The 19,302-nt window shown below is 39.5% G+C and overlaps 1 protein-coding gene across 1 annotated transcript; it reads right to left on the bottom strand.

Annotated features, from left to right (window-relative positions):
* Window positions 1-2,808: 2,808 nt before the first annotated feature.
* Window positions 2,809-3,759, bottom strand: LOC142426667 (olfactory receptor 11H12-like). Its single transcript, XM_075532250.1, has one exon. It carries the CDS (start codon window positions 3,754-3,756, stop codon window positions 2,809-2,811), a length of 948 nt encoding a protein of 315 aa, XP_075388365.1. The 5' UTR covers window positions 3,757-3,759.
* Window positions 3,760-19,302: the final 15,543 nt, after the last annotated feature.

Here is a 19,302-nt window from a genome sequence, read left to right as displayed (position 1 = left end):
TCTCATACTCTTTGTTTATAGTTCCCTACCCCCACCCAAACCTCCTCTTCCATGACCTTATATAATTATCAATCCAGTGACTGTCTCTGTAGGTTCACCCATATGGATTTCATATACAGAAAATCATATGCAACAGAACCAAGAAAGATAGAAATTACACTCTCCCAACAATAATGGCAAACAGAAAAGAAACTTAATCACAAAGAAAGCAGAAAATATTAAAAACTTCAAAAACTATAAAGTGTCAAAGAGAACAAATGATCATTGTAATCTTCATATAACCCCCTCCCAGGTAGATGCACACCAGAAAAGTGGGTGAAGGGAGACATCAGTTAGTATAAGTCAGAAAATTTAATAATTATTTATAAATTATCAAGGGTTCATGAGGGAGGGATGGTGGGGTAGGAAGAGGAACTAAAAATGAGAAGCTGATACCAAGGGCTCTAGTAGAAAGAAAATGTGTTGAATATGAAGATAGCAACAAATGTACCCATGTGTTTGACACTATGGATGGATGTAGGGATTGTGATAACAGTTGTACGAATCCCCAATGAAGTTATTTTTAAAAGAGTGATAATTTCAACCTGACTACATCCTCCACAATCAACTTTGTGATGCCCTGTGTCTGATAGCAAGGCTCTTTACACCCCAGGACAAGGCTCAGAGGGGAGTCATCAAGGCTTATTCCTTGTGGACCCTAAACGTGCATTCTGCACTTCCACTGTCACCCACTGTGTTCTGCAAACTGTGTGTTCTCAATTTAGACTCTTCCTTTTGATTTGGATTTTACTATTAATACTCTACTCCTTGGCACATATTGACTGGTGTGCATCTTCCATGGGGACCCAGTTGGATAGCTCACTTAGATGGCTACTTGTTTTAAGACAACCCTTTAAGACCTAAGACATTATCCTTTCTGATAGCCAGGTTCAATCTGATTTCTTTACCACACTCGTTATAGCACTTACATGTTCAGTGATTTCTTCCTGAGGTTGAGTATTGAATAGGACCATGTCATGAGAACTAATAAATTGTTCTTAGGTAAGGGCTGAGAGATTATTGACTACACATTCTTGAGCTCTACTGACCTGACCTCATGTCTTGGGAGGGGGTCAGAGGGCTAGGAAACCTTCTCAATAGACTGTAAGTGACAGACTCCTGCTGAACTCTGATAAGTAAGATAGACCCAAAGACTTGACAATATTTCACCTGGTTGTCCATGGCCAAATCTGTAAATACATTTCTGCCGTTTGAATGAATACGCCATTTCTTTCCCAGAATATTGTCATTAGCCAAAAATGGTAAAAGGAAAATTATTACATACATATTATAACAATTGCATGTAGATCTTTCAGATTTTGGATTAGATCATAAGCACTAATTTAGATATCTAAAATATCATCATGGAAATTCTTCATGAAGCCTATATAAATTCATTTTTAATATAAAACAAGGGGAAACAGCTTTAGTAGCCAGCAAAAGGATTGTTGGTAGATGGCAGGAGGACGTGGGAGTGTTTAGTAATCTCTGAATATGAGTACTGATTCTATAAGTGGTCACATTTGTCTAGTAATGAAATATCTATTTTGTCCTAATCCACCTCATGAAAATTCTGTTACTTAATATGCTTCACAAACTACCTCAAAAAGCTACTTGCAAGAAAAATTGTCTTTGTAAGAAAACTTTCCCTGAATTTCCATCTAAACACATGGAAATTTACAATTTGATATCATTTTATAATGATAATATAAAGCTTTTCATAGAAGAAAATGAAGTTAAAATCAATATTAAGTAAAAAATAGTTAAAGGGTTGTGTTAGACAGATAGAATTCTGGATGCTGTTTTAATAAGCATCTGAGTGTATTCATAATATGATACAGCAACAAAAAATAATGAAAAAATCTGCTATTATTCAGCAACACAGTTAATGCTACTAATTTGGGTTCGAGTGAGCCACTTTCCTCTCCATCTCTTAGGAGAAGATATTTTATTTAGATGAAAAAGGAAATAACTTAATCTTGTATTTTGAAATACTTTTACATGGAATAAGAATGTACATTTTAGGAGACTACAGTGATGTAATATGGAAAGAAAATGACGTATAGATGCATGTCATTAAGGTAGACTACTATGTCATAGAAATGTTGGGTAAAATTTTTTCTAATGGTTTCCTTATAAGTAATGATGAAATATAAGAACAACAGTAAAATAAGAGAAAGGCTTTGCTTCTTTTATCTTAAATCAACAAAACACACAAAACTTATACTTTTATAGATTTTTTTGCTTTATTAATTTCAGTTATCAAATAGAAGTGAGCAATTTTTATCATGCATAAGCCATATGAAAAGTATCAAATCAAAAAGCACCAAAGCACCGAACTGTTCCTCAGCAAATACACAGTTGAAGTGTTAAAGAGGAACACAACAGTTCCATTGACCTACACAATTTAGTATATCATTGAAAATGTTTCCATGAATCCCCCCAAATCTACGGCCATTGAGTATACTTCAATTCATAAAGATGCTATAAGACAGAGTAGAATAGCCCCCTTAGATTTCCAGGGATGAAAATCATTACAGGAGCAAGAAGCTTCCTGTTTTCCCCATATACCCACGCATGGATGCGAACTGGTGACTACCCAAACAACTAGGGCTCCTAAGGATCTCATAGATGTTGAAGTCAATAACATAAAACAAATCAGTATCAAAAAATACAATATCATTATTTCAAACTTCGGATAATTAGGCAATTCTGAATATTTATGTAAGATTATACTGACCTAATCATTGAGGAATCATGTAGTCTATCCTACCTTGTGCTAAAAAGCCCCACAACTTTCCTCAGGGCTGCTTTCATGTCCTTATTCCGGAGGCTGTAGATGAGAGGGTTGAAGAGCGGGGTCACCATAGCATAGAACAATGTTGCAACTTTCTGCATCCCAGCAGAATGTCCGAGTCCTGGGCTCACATACATGACCATCAGGGAGCCATAGAACAGTAACACCACGGCCAAATGAGATCCACATGTTGAGAAGGCTTTACGTCTTCCTGTGGCTGAAGGTACACGTAACACAGCTACTACAACAAGCGTATAGGATCCAAGCATGAAGAATAAGTTACCAAAGATAATTAATGAGCTGAGAGTATAGCAAAGCAATTGGATCCTTGGTGCAGAGGTACATGCTAATGCAAACAGTGGTCCTGGATCACACACAATATGGTCAATGATGTTTGGGCCACAGAAGGGCATCTGAGACATGAGAACAACGGGGATCAGGAACCACAGGAACCCACAAACCCAGCAGACAGTGACTAGTTTAGCACAGAGATACCCAGTCATGATATTAGGGTAGTGCAAGGGGCGACAGATAGCAAGGTACCGATCAAAAGCCATGACAGACAAAAGGAAGCCTTCAGATATGCCCAAAGAGAAAAAGAAATAAAATTGGAGGAAGCAACCAGCAAAGGAAATAGTTTTTGTCGCTGAGAGAAAGTTGACCAACATCTTGGGGACTGATGAAGAGACATACCAGATCTCTAGGAAGGAGAAATTCCCCAGGAATATGTACATGGGCGTGTGAAGTCTCTGGTCACACCACACTGCACAGAGAATAGCACTGTTTCCTGTTATGGTCATAATGTAGGCTGTGGTAAAGAGGGAGAACAAGAGGCTCTGGATCTGCCACTCAAAGGAGAAACCTAGGAGTATAAATTCACTCACGGAAGCAAAAATGGAGTCTGGCTTGGAGGCATTCATTTGATCAGTACTCTGAAAATATAAGAGAAACGTTATTATCAATATGGCTCTTTTAAAATGTGTTCATTTTTTAAGAATCAAGAGAAGGAGAGCCAAGGGCATGTCATTTGAAGAAAAGGACAATCAGTTAAAAATAATTTAGTCCACTCTTTCTTGGCCACATACCCTGTTTCTGGACAGAAACCAACTCTTGCTACTTCTGAGCCTCTCCCTTGCTACATGGCCATGAAAGAATGAAGCAAAATTAAACTCATTTTGTAAGCGTGTTGGTTTGAGTCAGGGATGATCTATGATAATTTCTGGCTAGGACTGAGCACAAATTAGCACTTAATAAATGTATTAACTTTTTACCTAGAGCCATCTTATCATGCAATAGAGCCAAGAAAGGATGTTTAAGGTACAAGATGATTATGTGCGTCTTAGTTAGAGGTCTTACTTATGTCCAATAAAGATTTAAAGGAGGCAGATATGTCTTGGAGTGAATTGGCATTCCTTTAAAGTAAAACCGCTTGTTGTTGCCATAAGCATCATACAAATGTAATTGCAGATGTTACTTACCAACACTGACCCTGAAGGTTGTGAAGTGGCAATACTTCTGTTGATAACCATGGTCTTACGTTTATGTTTAATCTTCCACGTTTAAAGACAGTTTCAAAAGGAAAGCTAAGCAAGAAGCTTCATTGTTTTTTAAAACGGCACCTGTTTGCTAAATATTCAGGATTGAGTTTCCTGATGTGCTAGTGCAAAATGAAACAAAATGCACATGACAGACTCTGGGTGATGGAAGTCCAGTTCTTTTTTAGTCAAGAGAAAATGCATTTCATTTCCCATCTCATTGAAAAGATATGGGATATCTGGTATCAGGGTTCGGTGAGGTTTATTTTGCTTGTATTTGGTGATATTGAGTGATGTAAATCCCAGAAATTCTGAGTACTTAATTTCTGAGCACAAACACAAGATGTTCATAACTATTTCTCCCTCCACCTACTGTCCACTCCTCTGCTCTGAGGTGTTGTTTGAAATGGCGAGGTGGAAGCTGTTTGTGCTTCATCCAGTAGTATGTATCTCTATTTAAAATATCCCAAAGTAAAGAAGCCCTCATTAGGAAACCATGCAATGACAGATGGTGGCACACGGATGTCAAGAGCCTCAGCAATGCTCAAAGGATGATGCGGATCAAATCCCTAAAGGAGCTGATTGAGGAATCTATGGCTTCTGTCTTCAGCCAAATAGAACTTCTTTACTGCACAACAGTTAAGCATGCAATTTCCACATCACATATCCACCTAGGACTTGGGCTCTATAACCTACCAATCTGTAAAAGTTTAATGAGATCGTGCTCTCTGAGGAATAATAGTCAAGGTGATTCTGTGACACCATTGTTTGCTAATCTGGACAGTAAGGACTATTGAAAAGAGACAGTTTGAGGAGCTGTTATATGCTATGCCATCAAATGTCAAGAAGTAAAGTTGAGAAATATTTGAAGTTCCTGTTATTGGTTGGAGGAGGCACAGATATATTGTTGAGAGCCAGGTGAGGAAAATGTGGAGTGAAAGCTAGGCCATTTTATGACATTAACAACAATATTTGGAGAAATCAGAAATGATTTTTTTAGAAGGGTTGCTGTTGTTTTCGTTAGGTGCCCTCTCTTTCACTGGAGGAGTGTCCTGTGGTTTTGAACTGTGGACCATCAATATGGCTAGATCTATTTATTTATTTATGGAGTTGGTGGCGATGGGGAACATATTTCAATCGAAAGAACATTCTCTAGCACATGGTTATAAATATGTCTAAAATATACCATTCATGGTGAAATGACAGTTATAATTCCAAAGCATCTCAATCATTTGAATAAAGAGGTAACATTCCTGGGATAAAAATAACTGGGTAAAAGTAGTATGGAAAATCCCCCATCCCAGACAGGGTAGACTGCAGAAATATGACCACACTGGAGGACGTTTCTAAGTGGGACAGCAGTACTGGCTGGATGAGAGACGTGTTGAGTCATCGTCTGCATATGCTTCCCACAGAAGTGCAGTGCTCCCTTACTTTTCCCTAGGATACCATGGGTACATGAAAGTTCTTATCTCTTCCTGTGCCTCTTCTCAGGGCCCCACAGAAAGGAGTGTGCTGAGCTTGAGGACAGGCATGGGGTGCTGGATGAGGTACTAGGGTTGAGGGAGTGGGCCCTCTCAGGAATCAGAGAGGAAGCAGCAGATTCCAACCATTTTCCTTGTACCCCCTTGTCCATTGGAATTCAATTACCAACTACAAATTCAAAGACACAATTATTAAGAATTTCAGAGTAGCATCCACATGCATTAAAGCTCACATGAATTTGAGGTTCTGTGGGCCATTCTGCGCACCAGCTTTTGCTTTAGAATACAAAGTGGAGGGAAATATAGATATGAGAGCCTCTGAGTTTCAATGGCAGATGAGGGGCTAGAAGGTTCCAGTGGAGAGGCAGGTAGAACAGAAACTGCTTCAGAGAAATTTGAAAGCCTGTCTAAGGATTCAGCCACCCTCCTCCTTGGAAGAGGGTCCTGAAGAACGGTAAGAAGGGAGCAGAAAGTAACAGGCTGAGCACAATAGATTTCCAGTGTGAGAGTGTTCAGAAGTTGGTACCTCCAACTCATTAATTCTTGGTGTTTTTTAGACTTGAAAAAATGAAAGGGAAGCTCTTTCTGGATCAAAGCAGGGTATTGGCATGGAAAGTGTCTCTCGCTCACTTATCCCTCCCATTCCACACACAAAGCCTATTGGAATTTTTATTTTTTTTATTTGCCTCTAAGTTAACTGTGGATTTTTATACTTGAGCTATATTTAACATAACCTATAATTCAATAACTGAAGAAGGGCTGTGTAATATTCACTATAGTCAATGTTGAGATTGTTGTTCTTTCTTTTCAACTCGCTACTTCCCAGGCCCTCCCTTCCCTTGTCCCAGGAGAGTATCCATGCTCATATGGTCTTCATAATTCCACCCCACCCAGTGGGCCTATACAGATAAATTTAGAAAGCTAGGCCAGAAAACTAATTAGGACCCATAGAAAATGACCATGTAAACTGATAGAGAACTTGATCTAAGAGAAAGCAGAAACTATTACAAATTTATGTATGCAAATTCCCAAAGCTATAAAAAAGGAATTCTAGAAGTGATAGAGAAATATGACACAGTGGCAGGATAGAAGATCGATAGACAGAAGTCATTGGACTGCTTTATACAACAGCCAAGATAAAGGAAGAGAGGATCAAAAAGGTACTACTCTTCACAATATCCAAGGACAAATTGAAATATCTAGAGATATAACTGACTAAAAAAAATTGTGTGAGGAAAACTACAGATCACTATTAAAAGACACCAAGAGTAACTGCAACAAATGGAAGGATATCCCATGGTTATGGATCAGAAGACTCAATATAGTGAAGATGTCGACATGCCAAGGCACTGTGTTAAGCTAAATGCCATCCTGATCCAAATACCAACATCTTTCTTCAAAGAAGTGGAAAAACTGATTATCAACTTCATATGGAGAGGTAAGAAACTCAGATTCAGCATTGAACTTCTCAAGAATAAGGATAAAGTTGGAGGGCTTGCTTAACCTGACTTTAGCACCTATTATACAGCCAGGGTGGTCAAAAAAGTGTGGTATTGGTATAATGATAGATATTCAGACCAATGGATAAGGACTGAAAACCCTGAAATAAAATCATCAGTATACAGACAACTGATCATTGATAAGGGCCCCAAAAATATCAAATGGGAAGCAGATGCCATCTTCAATAAGTGTTGCTGGATAAAATGGATACCTATCTGTAGAAAAATGAAGCAAGACCCTTACCATATTCCATGCACAAGAATAAACTCAAGTGGATTAAAGACCTAGAGGTAAACCCCCAATCTATTCGGGCCATCAATGAGGGAATCGGGACAAAGTTCCCTGAGAACTTTGACTCAGGGAATTCATAGGCTATCAGAAATAGGGAAGGACACAAACTCAGAGGAGGCACAAATTGACACATGGGGTACATTGAAGATAAAACACCTGTGTACATCAAAAGAAGTCACCAAGAGTGTAGCAAGAGCACCCATGGATTGGGAAAACATCTTTAGCAATAACACATCAGACAAAGGCCTTATTTCTAAAATCTACAGTACTCTGCTAACATACAAAAAGAAAAAAAAAAGTCTGAAGAGGCGGGCAATGGACCTGAAGAGAAGTTTCTCAAGGGCAGAATTCCCATGTCCTCCAGGTTGTTCATCCAGCCTATCTTATTTAGAAAGAACTGTAGAGATAATAACATGCACAAAAACAAGACCGAGGAAAACCAAGCAACAATAGACAAAAAACAACAAGAAACTAATGACAAAAAAAAAAAAAAAACACAAGAAAGAAAAGCTTATAATTAGTTCAAGGATCATTTGTTGGCCTTTAGGAGTGTTTCCCAGTCCAGTCTGTTGGGGTACAAAGCCCTGGCCCATAGTCCACTTTCAGCATTCCTTGGGGACCTCACCACTCCATTTCCTTGCTGTTATGTAGCACCCCCTAAGTGTTTTGCCTCGGTGTGGCCCGATAAGATCGGGTGCTGATGATATTGGCTTAAGTGGGGAGCAAATGTTTTGAGAGTGATGAGGGCAATAAATGTACAAATGTGCTTTCGATGTATGTATGGATTGTGATAAGAGTAGTATGAGTACCTAATAAAATGATTTTTTTAAAAGGGCAGAATTCCAAGTGGCTAATAAACATATAATAAAATGTTTCAGATTCCTACACATAAGACAAAAGCAAATTAAAACAACACTGAGATACCACCCAGCAACCTCAAAGATAGCCCAATTGAAAAAATCAAAAAGTATCATGTGTTGGAAGGGCTGTGAAACTCTCATTCACTGCTGGTGGACCTGTATTATGTACACTCATAATAGAAATTGATTTGGTGATATCTAAAACAGATGGAAATTGAGCTACCATATGACTGAGCAATCCCCCTACAGGGCATATACTCATAACAGGCAAGAAACAAACCACAGTCAGACATCTGTTTTGAATGTTCATCGCAGCACAGTTCATAATTTCAAGGAGTTGGAAACAACACTAGTTTCCAGCAATAGATAAATGGATTAAACATCAGTAGTGCATACATACACGGAGTACTAGACATCAATAAAATGCTGTGATGAACAAACAAAACACACTCCTGCATAGCAAGCACTGGAGGAAATTATGCTAAGGGAAAGTAAACTAAGCACAAAAGGAAAAGTACAATATGAGTCCACTGATGTAAGCAAAGAAAGAAGTGTAAAAAGGGGACGTATGGGAAAAGCTACTATATACATACATTCCCAGGGTTTGGTCCAGGTACTATGTCAGATGCCAAACCCAACCCAGAGTTATTAATAGACAAATAATTCAGGGGTGTGGAGAGAAGGAAAGTGGTAGCGGTGGAACCGGGCACTAACTAACCAACTGGGACACCAAGATGTGAATGCAATGTGCAGGCATGAAGCAGGGACACAATAGAGAGGTCTGCAGTGTGACCTCCAATCCCAACTAGATGGGTACCACCTACCACCCACCCCAGAGTGATGCACTTCAGAGGACCACACTGAACCTGCAGCTCAGATAGTGGCTTGTGTTTGATCAGGATCAAGTGAATAAGGAAGGAAAGAATGGAACATGCTCCAGCCCACCAAGCCCTGAGGACAACCTTCTGGCTTACAGCAGCCCATGCACAGAGAGGATCACAGGGCCGGCCCCATCACGCGACAGGATGACATCACTCACTGACACAAAGCACTAAGGGAGACAGCACTGGGGACACGGTGAGGGAGATGTGCCTGATCCAACCCCATCACACCGTCATCAAACAGTAAGAGTGCACAGTGGAGCAACAAGGGGAGCAAAGCAATGCAGTCCCACAGGAATGCCAAAGAGGGCTTTGGGGCCAGGCCATGGCACCCCAGAGGACTCCACTGGAAAGCACTCATAAAGGTCAATGGACACACCTGCAACTATTTGAGGACTTTTCGGTTTTTTTATGATGGCTGTACTTTATTTCTTTCCTTGTTTTGTTTTATTAGCTGTTGTTGATTTATTTTCTTTTGGGGAGTTATGATTGCTTTGTTTTTGTGAGGATTATTGTCTATTCATGTATATCTGGACAATACCAGCAGGTTGAACAATGCGGAGGACAGAACAATGGGACCGACAATCCTGGGGCCAAACAAGAATCGGGGATATGGGGGGAGAGGAGAGAGGTGCCAACAAATATAGGGACAAGGGAAGAAAAAGTGATCTAAAATTGATTATGTTGGGTTGTGTTTTACTAAGCCAGTTTGCTAGTCTCAGTCTTTTTATGCCTGAGTTGAGGCCTTTGATATTCAGGGTTATTATCTCCATCTACACACTCTGCGATGTCGTCTTATACCTTGTATGTGCGGTGTTTCCTGCTTTCCTTCCTCATTAGTGTGGTGTGTGTGTGTGTCTGTGTGTGTGTGTGTGTGATTCTTGACTTCTTTCCATCCTTAAGCCAATGCTATCTTGGGTTCTGTTTTCTCTTTGTTTCCCTCTGGGTGAGATTGTTCTATGTGGTGGTCTCTTATTTATGCTTCATGAGTGTTGTTCTTCTGCCCATACTAGTTTGGCAAGAATCTATTGTAGGCCTGGGTTTCTTATAATGTATTCTTTGAGTTTTTCCTTTTCTGGGAGGATTTTTCTCCATCTATCTGGATTAACAATTTGGGTGAGTAGTGTGTTCTTGGATTTGAATTGTTTTCCTACAATTTTTTGAATATGCTACTCCACTCTCTACTATTCTTCATAGTTTCTGCTTATATGTTGGGGCATATTCTTATTTGAGAATCTTTATATGCGATTCCTTTTTCCCCCCTAGCTGCTTTCATGATTTCTCTTTTTCCTCAAGGTTGGATAGTTTAACTATTATGTGTCTTGGTGACTTCTTCTTGGGATTCAGTCAGACAGATATTCTTTCAGCCTCCTGAAAGGCTGCCTGGTTTTCATTTATTAAGCTGGGGGAAGTTTTCCTCCAAGAATTCTCTCATTATTGTTGCAGATGACTTCTTTGTTTCGTCTTCCTCTGGTAAGGCAATAATTCTAATGTTGCTCCACTTCGTAGCATCAGCCATAACTCTTAAGTTTCCTTCAGTTTCTCAGATGATCTTATTAGATTTTTGATCGCATTTATTAAAGTCTGATTGGCTGTCCACCTAGCAACTCATGAGGTTCTCTTTTTCCTCCAGTCGATTTTTGAGGTCCGTGTTTTTCCTACTGGGTTTTGTTATCTCATCCATATTTCCCTTTGCGTATGGCCTTTTTCTCCTCCATCATTTCATCCTTTTTCTGTATTGTTTCCCTCATATCCTGTATGACTACAAGCAGCATTCTGAAAATTGCTTTCTGTGCTTGCTCAATATCTGCTTCTTCTATGCATGTTGTTATGTTAGGTGCATTTTCTGCCATTGCCTATTGTTTCTCCTGTTTTCTCACTGAGGTTATTGGGGCTGATGGCTGTTTGTGTTGCGTTGCTTTTGAGGAGCCAGGTTCCATTTTCCAGGGAGTTGAAGAACACTGACTCTCTCTGGGAGACTTGTAGGAATGCTTCTAAGAACTTCCCACAGATAATTTCACTATAAATTAATCTACCACTTTATCCTACTGTGGCTTCCCTCTCAGGGGAGTGCCCCAAAAGGCTGGTGGGTTGCCTCTTTTGGTGTTGTGAAGGTTGGGCAGAGGTTCCTGCCACAGCTTGGAATGTTGACAAGTGCTGACCTAGCGTCCTTAGGGTCCGAGGCACACAGGCAGGAATTTCCCGGTAAGAAGTTGGGCAGATTATTCCCTGGTGGAGTTTATCAGGGCTATCCCCATTCTCCGCTATCTACACAGGGTGGAGCTCACCTAGCTGGGTGTTGTGCAGGTATAAATTCCCCTAGCTAAAGTGAGTGGTCTGCAGGTCAGCAGTGGAGTGAGAGAGAACAATAAAGAGGAGAAAATAAAATTTAAAGTAAGCCCACTGAGCCGTGGAGCGGGGTGGGGGATACAGTGAAGAGCAGGAAACAAAAGTAAAAATGTAGTTGAGTCCTGATCCCCGCCCATGGAGCTGCAAGAGTTTAGTCCCTGCTCTGGACTGGCAGTGGCAAGCTATGGCTGTGATCAGAAAAAGCCCGTGTGGAGCCCTCCAAGACTATGGGGGATAGACAGACAAGATGGAATCAAAAGCAACCATGTAGCTGACCTTGATCCCTGCCCATGGAGCTGCAAGGTTTTAGTCCCTGCCCAAGGAGGCTTAGGCAACAAACAGTGGCTGTGTTGAGAAAAACTCCTGCTCAGCCCTACAAGACAGTGGGCAGATAGAGAGAACAGATGGAAATTAAAATATCAATGTAGCTGGACCTTGATCACTGCCCATGGAGCAGCAAGGGTCCAGTCCCTGCCCAGAGGCAGGAGGCCACAAACTGTGGCTCTGTTGAGACCAAGCCCCCTATGGGCTCCAAATGTTCCCAGCTATGGCAGAGACAGCAGTGGGGCCAAGGTCGAGCCCCAGCCGGCCTACACTGTGGTAAGCCTCTCAAAACTCCATGGGTCTGTGCCTACTTATCTTAATGTAGCTCCTCCTCCATTCCAGCAGCATTAAATTTCCCTCTAAGCAAATCTCCTGGGCAGAATTCTGTGGATTCCCTCTGGTATGTTGGAATTGACTTTTGTGCTGTTGGGTTTTGGTTTTATAATTTAAAACATGATCTTAACTCTTTTTTTAAAAAAAACTTACTAAATCATTTTATTGGGGCTCTTACAATTCTTATAACAATCCACACATCATTTGTATCAAGGATATTTGTACATGTTTCCATCATGATTTCCAAAACATTTTCTTTCAACTTGAGCCCTTGGTATCAACTCCTTTTGATTACTTCCATCCCCAACCCTCCCTCCCTTGTCAACTCTTGATAATTCAGAAAATATTTTTTTTCATATTTTACACTTTCTGCTGTCTCCCTTCACCCATAATTCAGTTGTTCATCCTGCTGTGTGTGCCTGTGTGAGGATGTTGTATATCAATCACCATGATCGATTCCCCCTTTCTCTACTCTCTCCCAACACCTTCCTCCTACCTACAAGGTATCACTACTCTCATTATTGGTCCTGAGGGATTTATCTCTCCTGGATTCTGTATGTCAAAAGCTCTTATCTGTACCAGGATGTACACTATGGTCTTGCCAGATTTGTAGGATAGAAATAGGATCATTATAGTGGTGGGGGGAAAGAACCATTAAAGAAACAGAGGAATGTTGTGTGTGTCATCAATGCTATAGTGCACTCTGGCTTTCTTGGCCTTTCCTTGTGAGTCTAATGTGAGGGGAATGTTCAATTGTGTTCAGAAGGGCTTTGGGTCTCCTTTCTGACAGCCCCCGGACCGAGTTCACTTTATAATGATTATTTATTTTGGGTGATATGATGCCTGATATCTGATCCTGAGGACACCTTGTGATGACAAGAGTTGGGGGACTTCTTCCATGTTAGTTTGTTGCCTCCCTGGTAGATGACCACTTGTTTAACGTTCAGCTCCAGATGTTCTATCTTCTAATAGGCCACCACCAAAAGCTCTCTTCACCACATGTGCTTATGCATACATTTTGTCTTCAACAATCGTGTATGGAAGCTTAACCTAACAGTGTGCCAGGTTATAAAAACAAACTCTTTTTGTATTGAGGGAGGACTTGAATAGAGGTCCAATTTCTGTCTGCTACCTAAATATGTAATATATAAATATATGTACATAGACTTATATGCCAATTGCTATATATTAATATATTTATGTATGTGAATGCTTGTATTTATACCTCTGTACTAGTCAGTTGCCTCCTTGTTCATGTACTTATTTCCTTTTACTTTCTACCTGTCCCAGGATCATGTTCTACCTTCATTCAACTCTCCATTTTCCTTTCCCCTACATTGTATTGATGAAATCCCACCAGTTATTCTATGACCTCCTCTCTACGATTTTAGATCACTTTTTCCCCTTTTCCCTGGGTTTGTTGGCTCTCTGCTACTTTTACCATACCTACCCTTCTCCTTTGTTTCCTGGGAAAATCCGTTTATCTCCTCGGGGTTATGTATCCTGCATATATTATATAGATAGACATTTTTTTAAAAAACAGAGGGTAAATAGCCTATAAATTGTTCCAGACCTGTCTGCTGACCCTGATGAATGTTTTCTGATTAAATCTGATGCAATATCAAGCCCTCACCCCATGCTCCAAAGTCCATTTTCAGTAATTTTGGAGGAATTTGTTGCTTTCTCCTCTTTTTGCTCCCTCCTGTAATGCCTTGGTGTGGTGGGGGTCAGACTCGGCACAATTTCTGCACTGTGTGTCCAGTGCTGGTGCTGTTCTTAACTTAATATTTTCAGAGAATTATATAACCTTTCTCATAAATTAATATTATAGGTTTATGAGAAGAAACAACCAAAAATCTTGTTGTTGCAAAAATGTCATAATTTAGTAATTTAAGAGGGACAAATTTGAGATTATGGTGGAAATATTGCCTGCTTTGATTAGCTATTCTTTAAAAAAATAGTTTTACTGTTATAATACACATGAAATTCAATATATGTGGAAAGGTTGTGCAATCATCTTACACTCAATGACAGGACATATTCTTCTTTATCATACTCTTTGTATTTAGCTCCCCATTTTCCCCAAACTCCCCTGCCATGCCCTTGAGTAATTATTATTCAGTTACTCTATCGATTCTCCCAGATGGAATTCATATATAGAAAATTATATACACCAGAAAAAAAGAAATCCATTCCTCCAACACTAATGGCAAAAGATAGAAAAACCTTGATCACAAAGAAAGCAGAAAATATGAAAAACTACAACTTAAAATGTGTCAAAGAGAACAAATGATAATTTGATACACATATAATCCCCTCCTAGAAAGGTTAATGAAGATGGACATAGGTCAGTGTAAGTCATGAAAAAATAATTGTAAATTATCAAGGGTTCATGACGGTGGGGAAGGGAGAGCAACAAAAAATGATACCAAGACTTCTAGTAGAAAGAATATGTTTTGAGAATGATGATGGCAATAAATGTACAATTGTGCTTGAACTACAGATGACTTTATGGATTGTAATAAGAGTTGTATTAGCCCCCAATAAAATGATGTTAAAAAGAGTGATATTTTCAACATAACTACGTCTGCTACAATCAACTTTATGGTGCTCTGTGTCTGATAATAAGGTTATTTACATTCCAGGACAAGGTTCAGAGGGTATTCATCAAGGCTTATTCCTTGTGGGGACCGTTCACGTGCATTTTGCACTTTCACTGTCACCCATAGCTTTCTGAAAACTGGGTGTTCACAATTTAGACTCTTCCTTTTGATTTCGATCTTACTATTAACACTCCTTGGCACACTGCCTGGTGTGCATCTTCCATGGGGATTTAGTTTATGTCTCACTTAGATGGCTACTTGTTTTAAGACAAGCCTTTAAGACTTCAGACAATATCCTCTCTGATAGGCCAATTCAGTCTGCTTTCTTTACCACGCTCGTTATAACACTTAAGTCTTTAGTCAGTTCTTCTTGAGGGTCAGTATTGAGTATGACCGTGTCATGAGAACTAATGAATTGTTCTTAGGTAAGGGCTATGAGATTACTGACTACCAATTCTTGAGCTCTACTGATCTGACTTCATGTCTTGGGAAGGAGTCAGAGGACTAGGAAACCTTCTCAATGCACTGTAAGTGACATATTCCTGGCTGGACTCTGATAAGTATGATTAACCAATAGATTTGACAATTTCACACCTGGCTGTCCATGACCAAACTTGTAAGTACGTTTCTTCCTTTTGAATGAATAAGCTATTTTTTCCAGGAAACTGTTATAACACAAATATGGGAAAGGAAAATTATTATATGCGTATTATATTATAATAATTGCATTTAGATCTTTAAGGAGAGTTCTGATTTTAGATTACATAATGAGTACTAATTTAGATATACAAAATATTGTCATTACTGTTCTTCATGAAGTCTATATAAATTCATTTTTTAATATAAAACAAGTGGAAACAATTTTAATAGCCAGCAAAAGGATTTGTTGTAGAGAACAGGAGATTGTGGGATTGTTTAGTAATCTTATCTCAGAATTTGAATACTAATTCTGTAAATGTTCATTTTTGTCTAGTACTGAAATATTTCTTTTTTATCCTAATCCTCCTCCTGAAAATTCTGTTTCTTAGTAGGCTTCACAAACTACTTCAAGCTACTTGCAAGGAAAACTGTTCTTGTAGGAAAACTGTCCTTGCATTTCAATCTAAACATATGGAAAATTATGATTCCAAATCCCTTTATATTGATAATTATAAAGCTTTTCATTGAAGAAAATAAATATAAAATCACATTGAGTAAAAACATCATTAAAGTGTTGTGTTAGAGACGTTGAATTATAGATGCTGTTTTAAAAACAGTCTGAATGTAATCATATTATGATTCAGCAGCAAATAATAATGAGAAAATCTGCTATTACTCAGAAGCACATTTAAGGTTACTAATTTGTGTTCAAGTGAGCCATTTTCCTCTCCATCTCTTAGGAGAAGATATTTTATTTAGGTCAAAAAGAAAATAACAAAATCCTGTATTATAAAATATTTTACAGCTTCTATATAAATGGAATAAAAATGCAAATTTTAGGAGACTCCAGTGATGAAATGTGGGAAAAAACAACATACAGATAGATGTCATTAATCTAGAATACTATGTCATAGAAATCTTGGGGAAATTTCTTTTTAGTGTTTCTTCATAGGCATTGATGACATATAAAAATAACAGGTAAGAGAAAGGCTTTGCTTTGTTTATTTTAATTCAAGAAAACACACAAAAGTTATTCTTTTATAGATCTTTTTGATTTATAAATTTCAGTTATCCAGTAGAAGGTATTTTTATCATATATAAGTCACATGAAAGTAGCAAAACAAAAAAGCACCAAAGCACCTAGCTGTTCCTCAGCAAATACACAGTTGAAGTGTCAAAGAGGCACACAGTGGTTCCATTGACCTACACAACCTAGTATATCATTGTAAGTATTTCCATGAAACCCCCAAAACCTAAGGCCATCAGGTATACTCATAAAGATTCTATAAGAGGAGTAGAATTGCTCCTTTATGTTCCAGGGATGTAAATCATTATGGAAGCAAGAAGCCTCATGTTTTTCCTATAGAATCACTGGTGGTACTGAACTGTTAACCCCCAAACAACTAGGGCTCCTAAGGATCTCATAGATGTGAAGGTCAATAATGTAAAAAACAAAAAAAAACAAACAGTATCAGAAGATACAATATCATTATTTCAAACTTTATATAATTAGGCAATTCTGAATATTTATTTAAAGACTATACTTACTTAATCATAGAGAAATTATAGAGTCTGCCCTATTTTGTGCTAGAAAGGCCCACAACGTTCCTCAGGGCTGCTTTCATATCCTTATTCCGGAGGCTGTAGATGAGAGGGTTGAAGAGTGGGGTCACCATAGCATTGAACAATGTTGCAGCTTTCTGCCTCCCAGCAGAATATCTGACTGCTGTGCTCACATACATGACCATCAGGGAGCCATAGAACAGTGATACCATGGCCAAATGAGATCCACATGTTGAGAAGGCTTTACGTCTTCCAGTGGCTGAAGGTACACGGAACACAGCTACTAGGACAAGAGTATAAGATCCAAGGATGAAGAGAAGAAATACCAAGGATACCTAATGAACTGAGAGTATAGCAAAACAATTAGAACCTTGGTAAAGAGGTACATGCCAATTCAAACAGTGGTCCTGGATCACACACAACATGGTCAATGATGTTTGGGCCACAGAAGGGCATCTGAGTAATGAGTACAATGGGGATCAGGAACAACAGAAACCCACAACCCAGCATACACTGACTAGTCTAACACAGAAATACCTAGTCATGATATTAGGGTATTGAAAAGGGTGACAAATAGCAAGGTAATGATCAAAAGCCATGACAGACAAAAGGAAGCATTCAGATGTGCCCAAAGAGAAAAAGAAATAAAATTGGAGGAAGCAACCGGCAAAGGAAATAGTTTTTGTCTCTGAGAGAAAGTTGACCAGCATCTTGGGACGGTTGAAGAGACATACCAGATCTCTAGGAAGGAGAAATTTCCCAGGAATATGTACATGGGCGTGTGAAGTCTCGGGTCACACCACACTGCACAGTGAATAGCCCCGTTTCCTGTTATGTTCATAATGTAGGTTGTGGTAAAGAGGGAGAACAAGAGGCTCTGAATGTGCCTCTCAAAGGAGAAGCCTAGCAGTACAAATTCACTCACAGAAGCAAAACTGGAGTCTGGCTTGGAGACATTCATTTGATCAGTACTCTGAAAATGTAAGAGAAACTTTATTATGAATACGGCTCTTTTAAAATGTGTTCATTTTTTATGAATCAAGAGAAGGAGGGCCAAGGGCAAGTCATCTGCAGAAAAGGACGGTGAGTTAAAAATAATTTAGTCGACCCTTTCTTGACCATATACCCTGTTTCTGGACAGAAACCAACATTTGACTCCTCAGCTTTCCATGGCAGGGCAGCGCTCCCATACTTTTCCCTGGACAACATGGTTTCACGCATGGTCCTAACTCTTCCTGTGCCTATGTTCAGGGCCCCACAGAAAGGAGGGTGCTGAGCTTGGGGACAGGTATGGGGGTGCTGGGTAAGGCACAAGGGTTGAGGGAGTGGGCCCTCTCAGGAAACAGGGAGGAGGCAGGAGATTCCCAGCATCTGCCATGTACCCCATTGTCCCATAAGACTTCACTTATCAACCACAAATTCAAAGGCACAATTATTAAGGATTTCAGAGTAGCATCCACAGGCAGTAAATCTCACATGAATTTGGTGACTTATTGGCCACTCTGCTCACTTGCTTGAGTTTTCTAGGCTACAAGACCGAACCAAATTTAGAGCCTCAGTTAAAGTGACAGCTTGCACTGCTTGAAGGGTCAAGTTGAGAGGCAGGTTGAACACAATCTGCTACCGAGAAACTTCAAAGCCCTGCTAAGGATTCAATCACCATCCCAGAGGTAAGGGGACCCTGAATAAGAGTGAGTAGGGAGCAGAACGTAACAGGCCGATGGATGCTTGAGGACAATTGATCTCTGGCTCCTTCATTTTTTGGTGTTTTTAAAACTTAAAAAAAGAAATTAGGGCTTATTGGAAAATGGGGACTGAGTAACACATATCAAAGGGGCTCCACTTAAATCAGCCTAGGAGAGTTACTATGAGGGAAATTCCACACTGCTTGATCACAGGAGGAGCATCATAAAGATAAGTAGGCTCAGTTACGCAAGGTTTTGAGGGGCTGGAGGCTTTGGGCTTACCACAGTGGAGGCTTTCCTTAGGGGTTGTCCTTTAACTGAAACTGTCTTGGCCGGAGTTGGGAAAATTTTCAGCAGCCTCGTGGACTTAATCTCAACACAGCCCAGTTTGCTACCACCTCGGGCAGGGATTAAACACT

This window comes from Tenrec ecaudatus, chromosome 14 (genome assembly GCF_050624435.1).
Source record: "Tenrec ecaudatus isolate mTenEca1 chromosome 14, mTenEca1.hap1, whole genome shotgun sequence".
Classification (NCBI taxonomy): domain Eukaryota; kingdom Metazoa; phylum Chordata; class Mammalia; order Afrosoricida; family Tenrecidae; genus Tenrec; species Tenrec ecaudatus.
The sequence above is the reverse complement of the archived record's forward strand: the minus strand, read 5'-3'. Positions and strand labels throughout refer to the sequence as shown.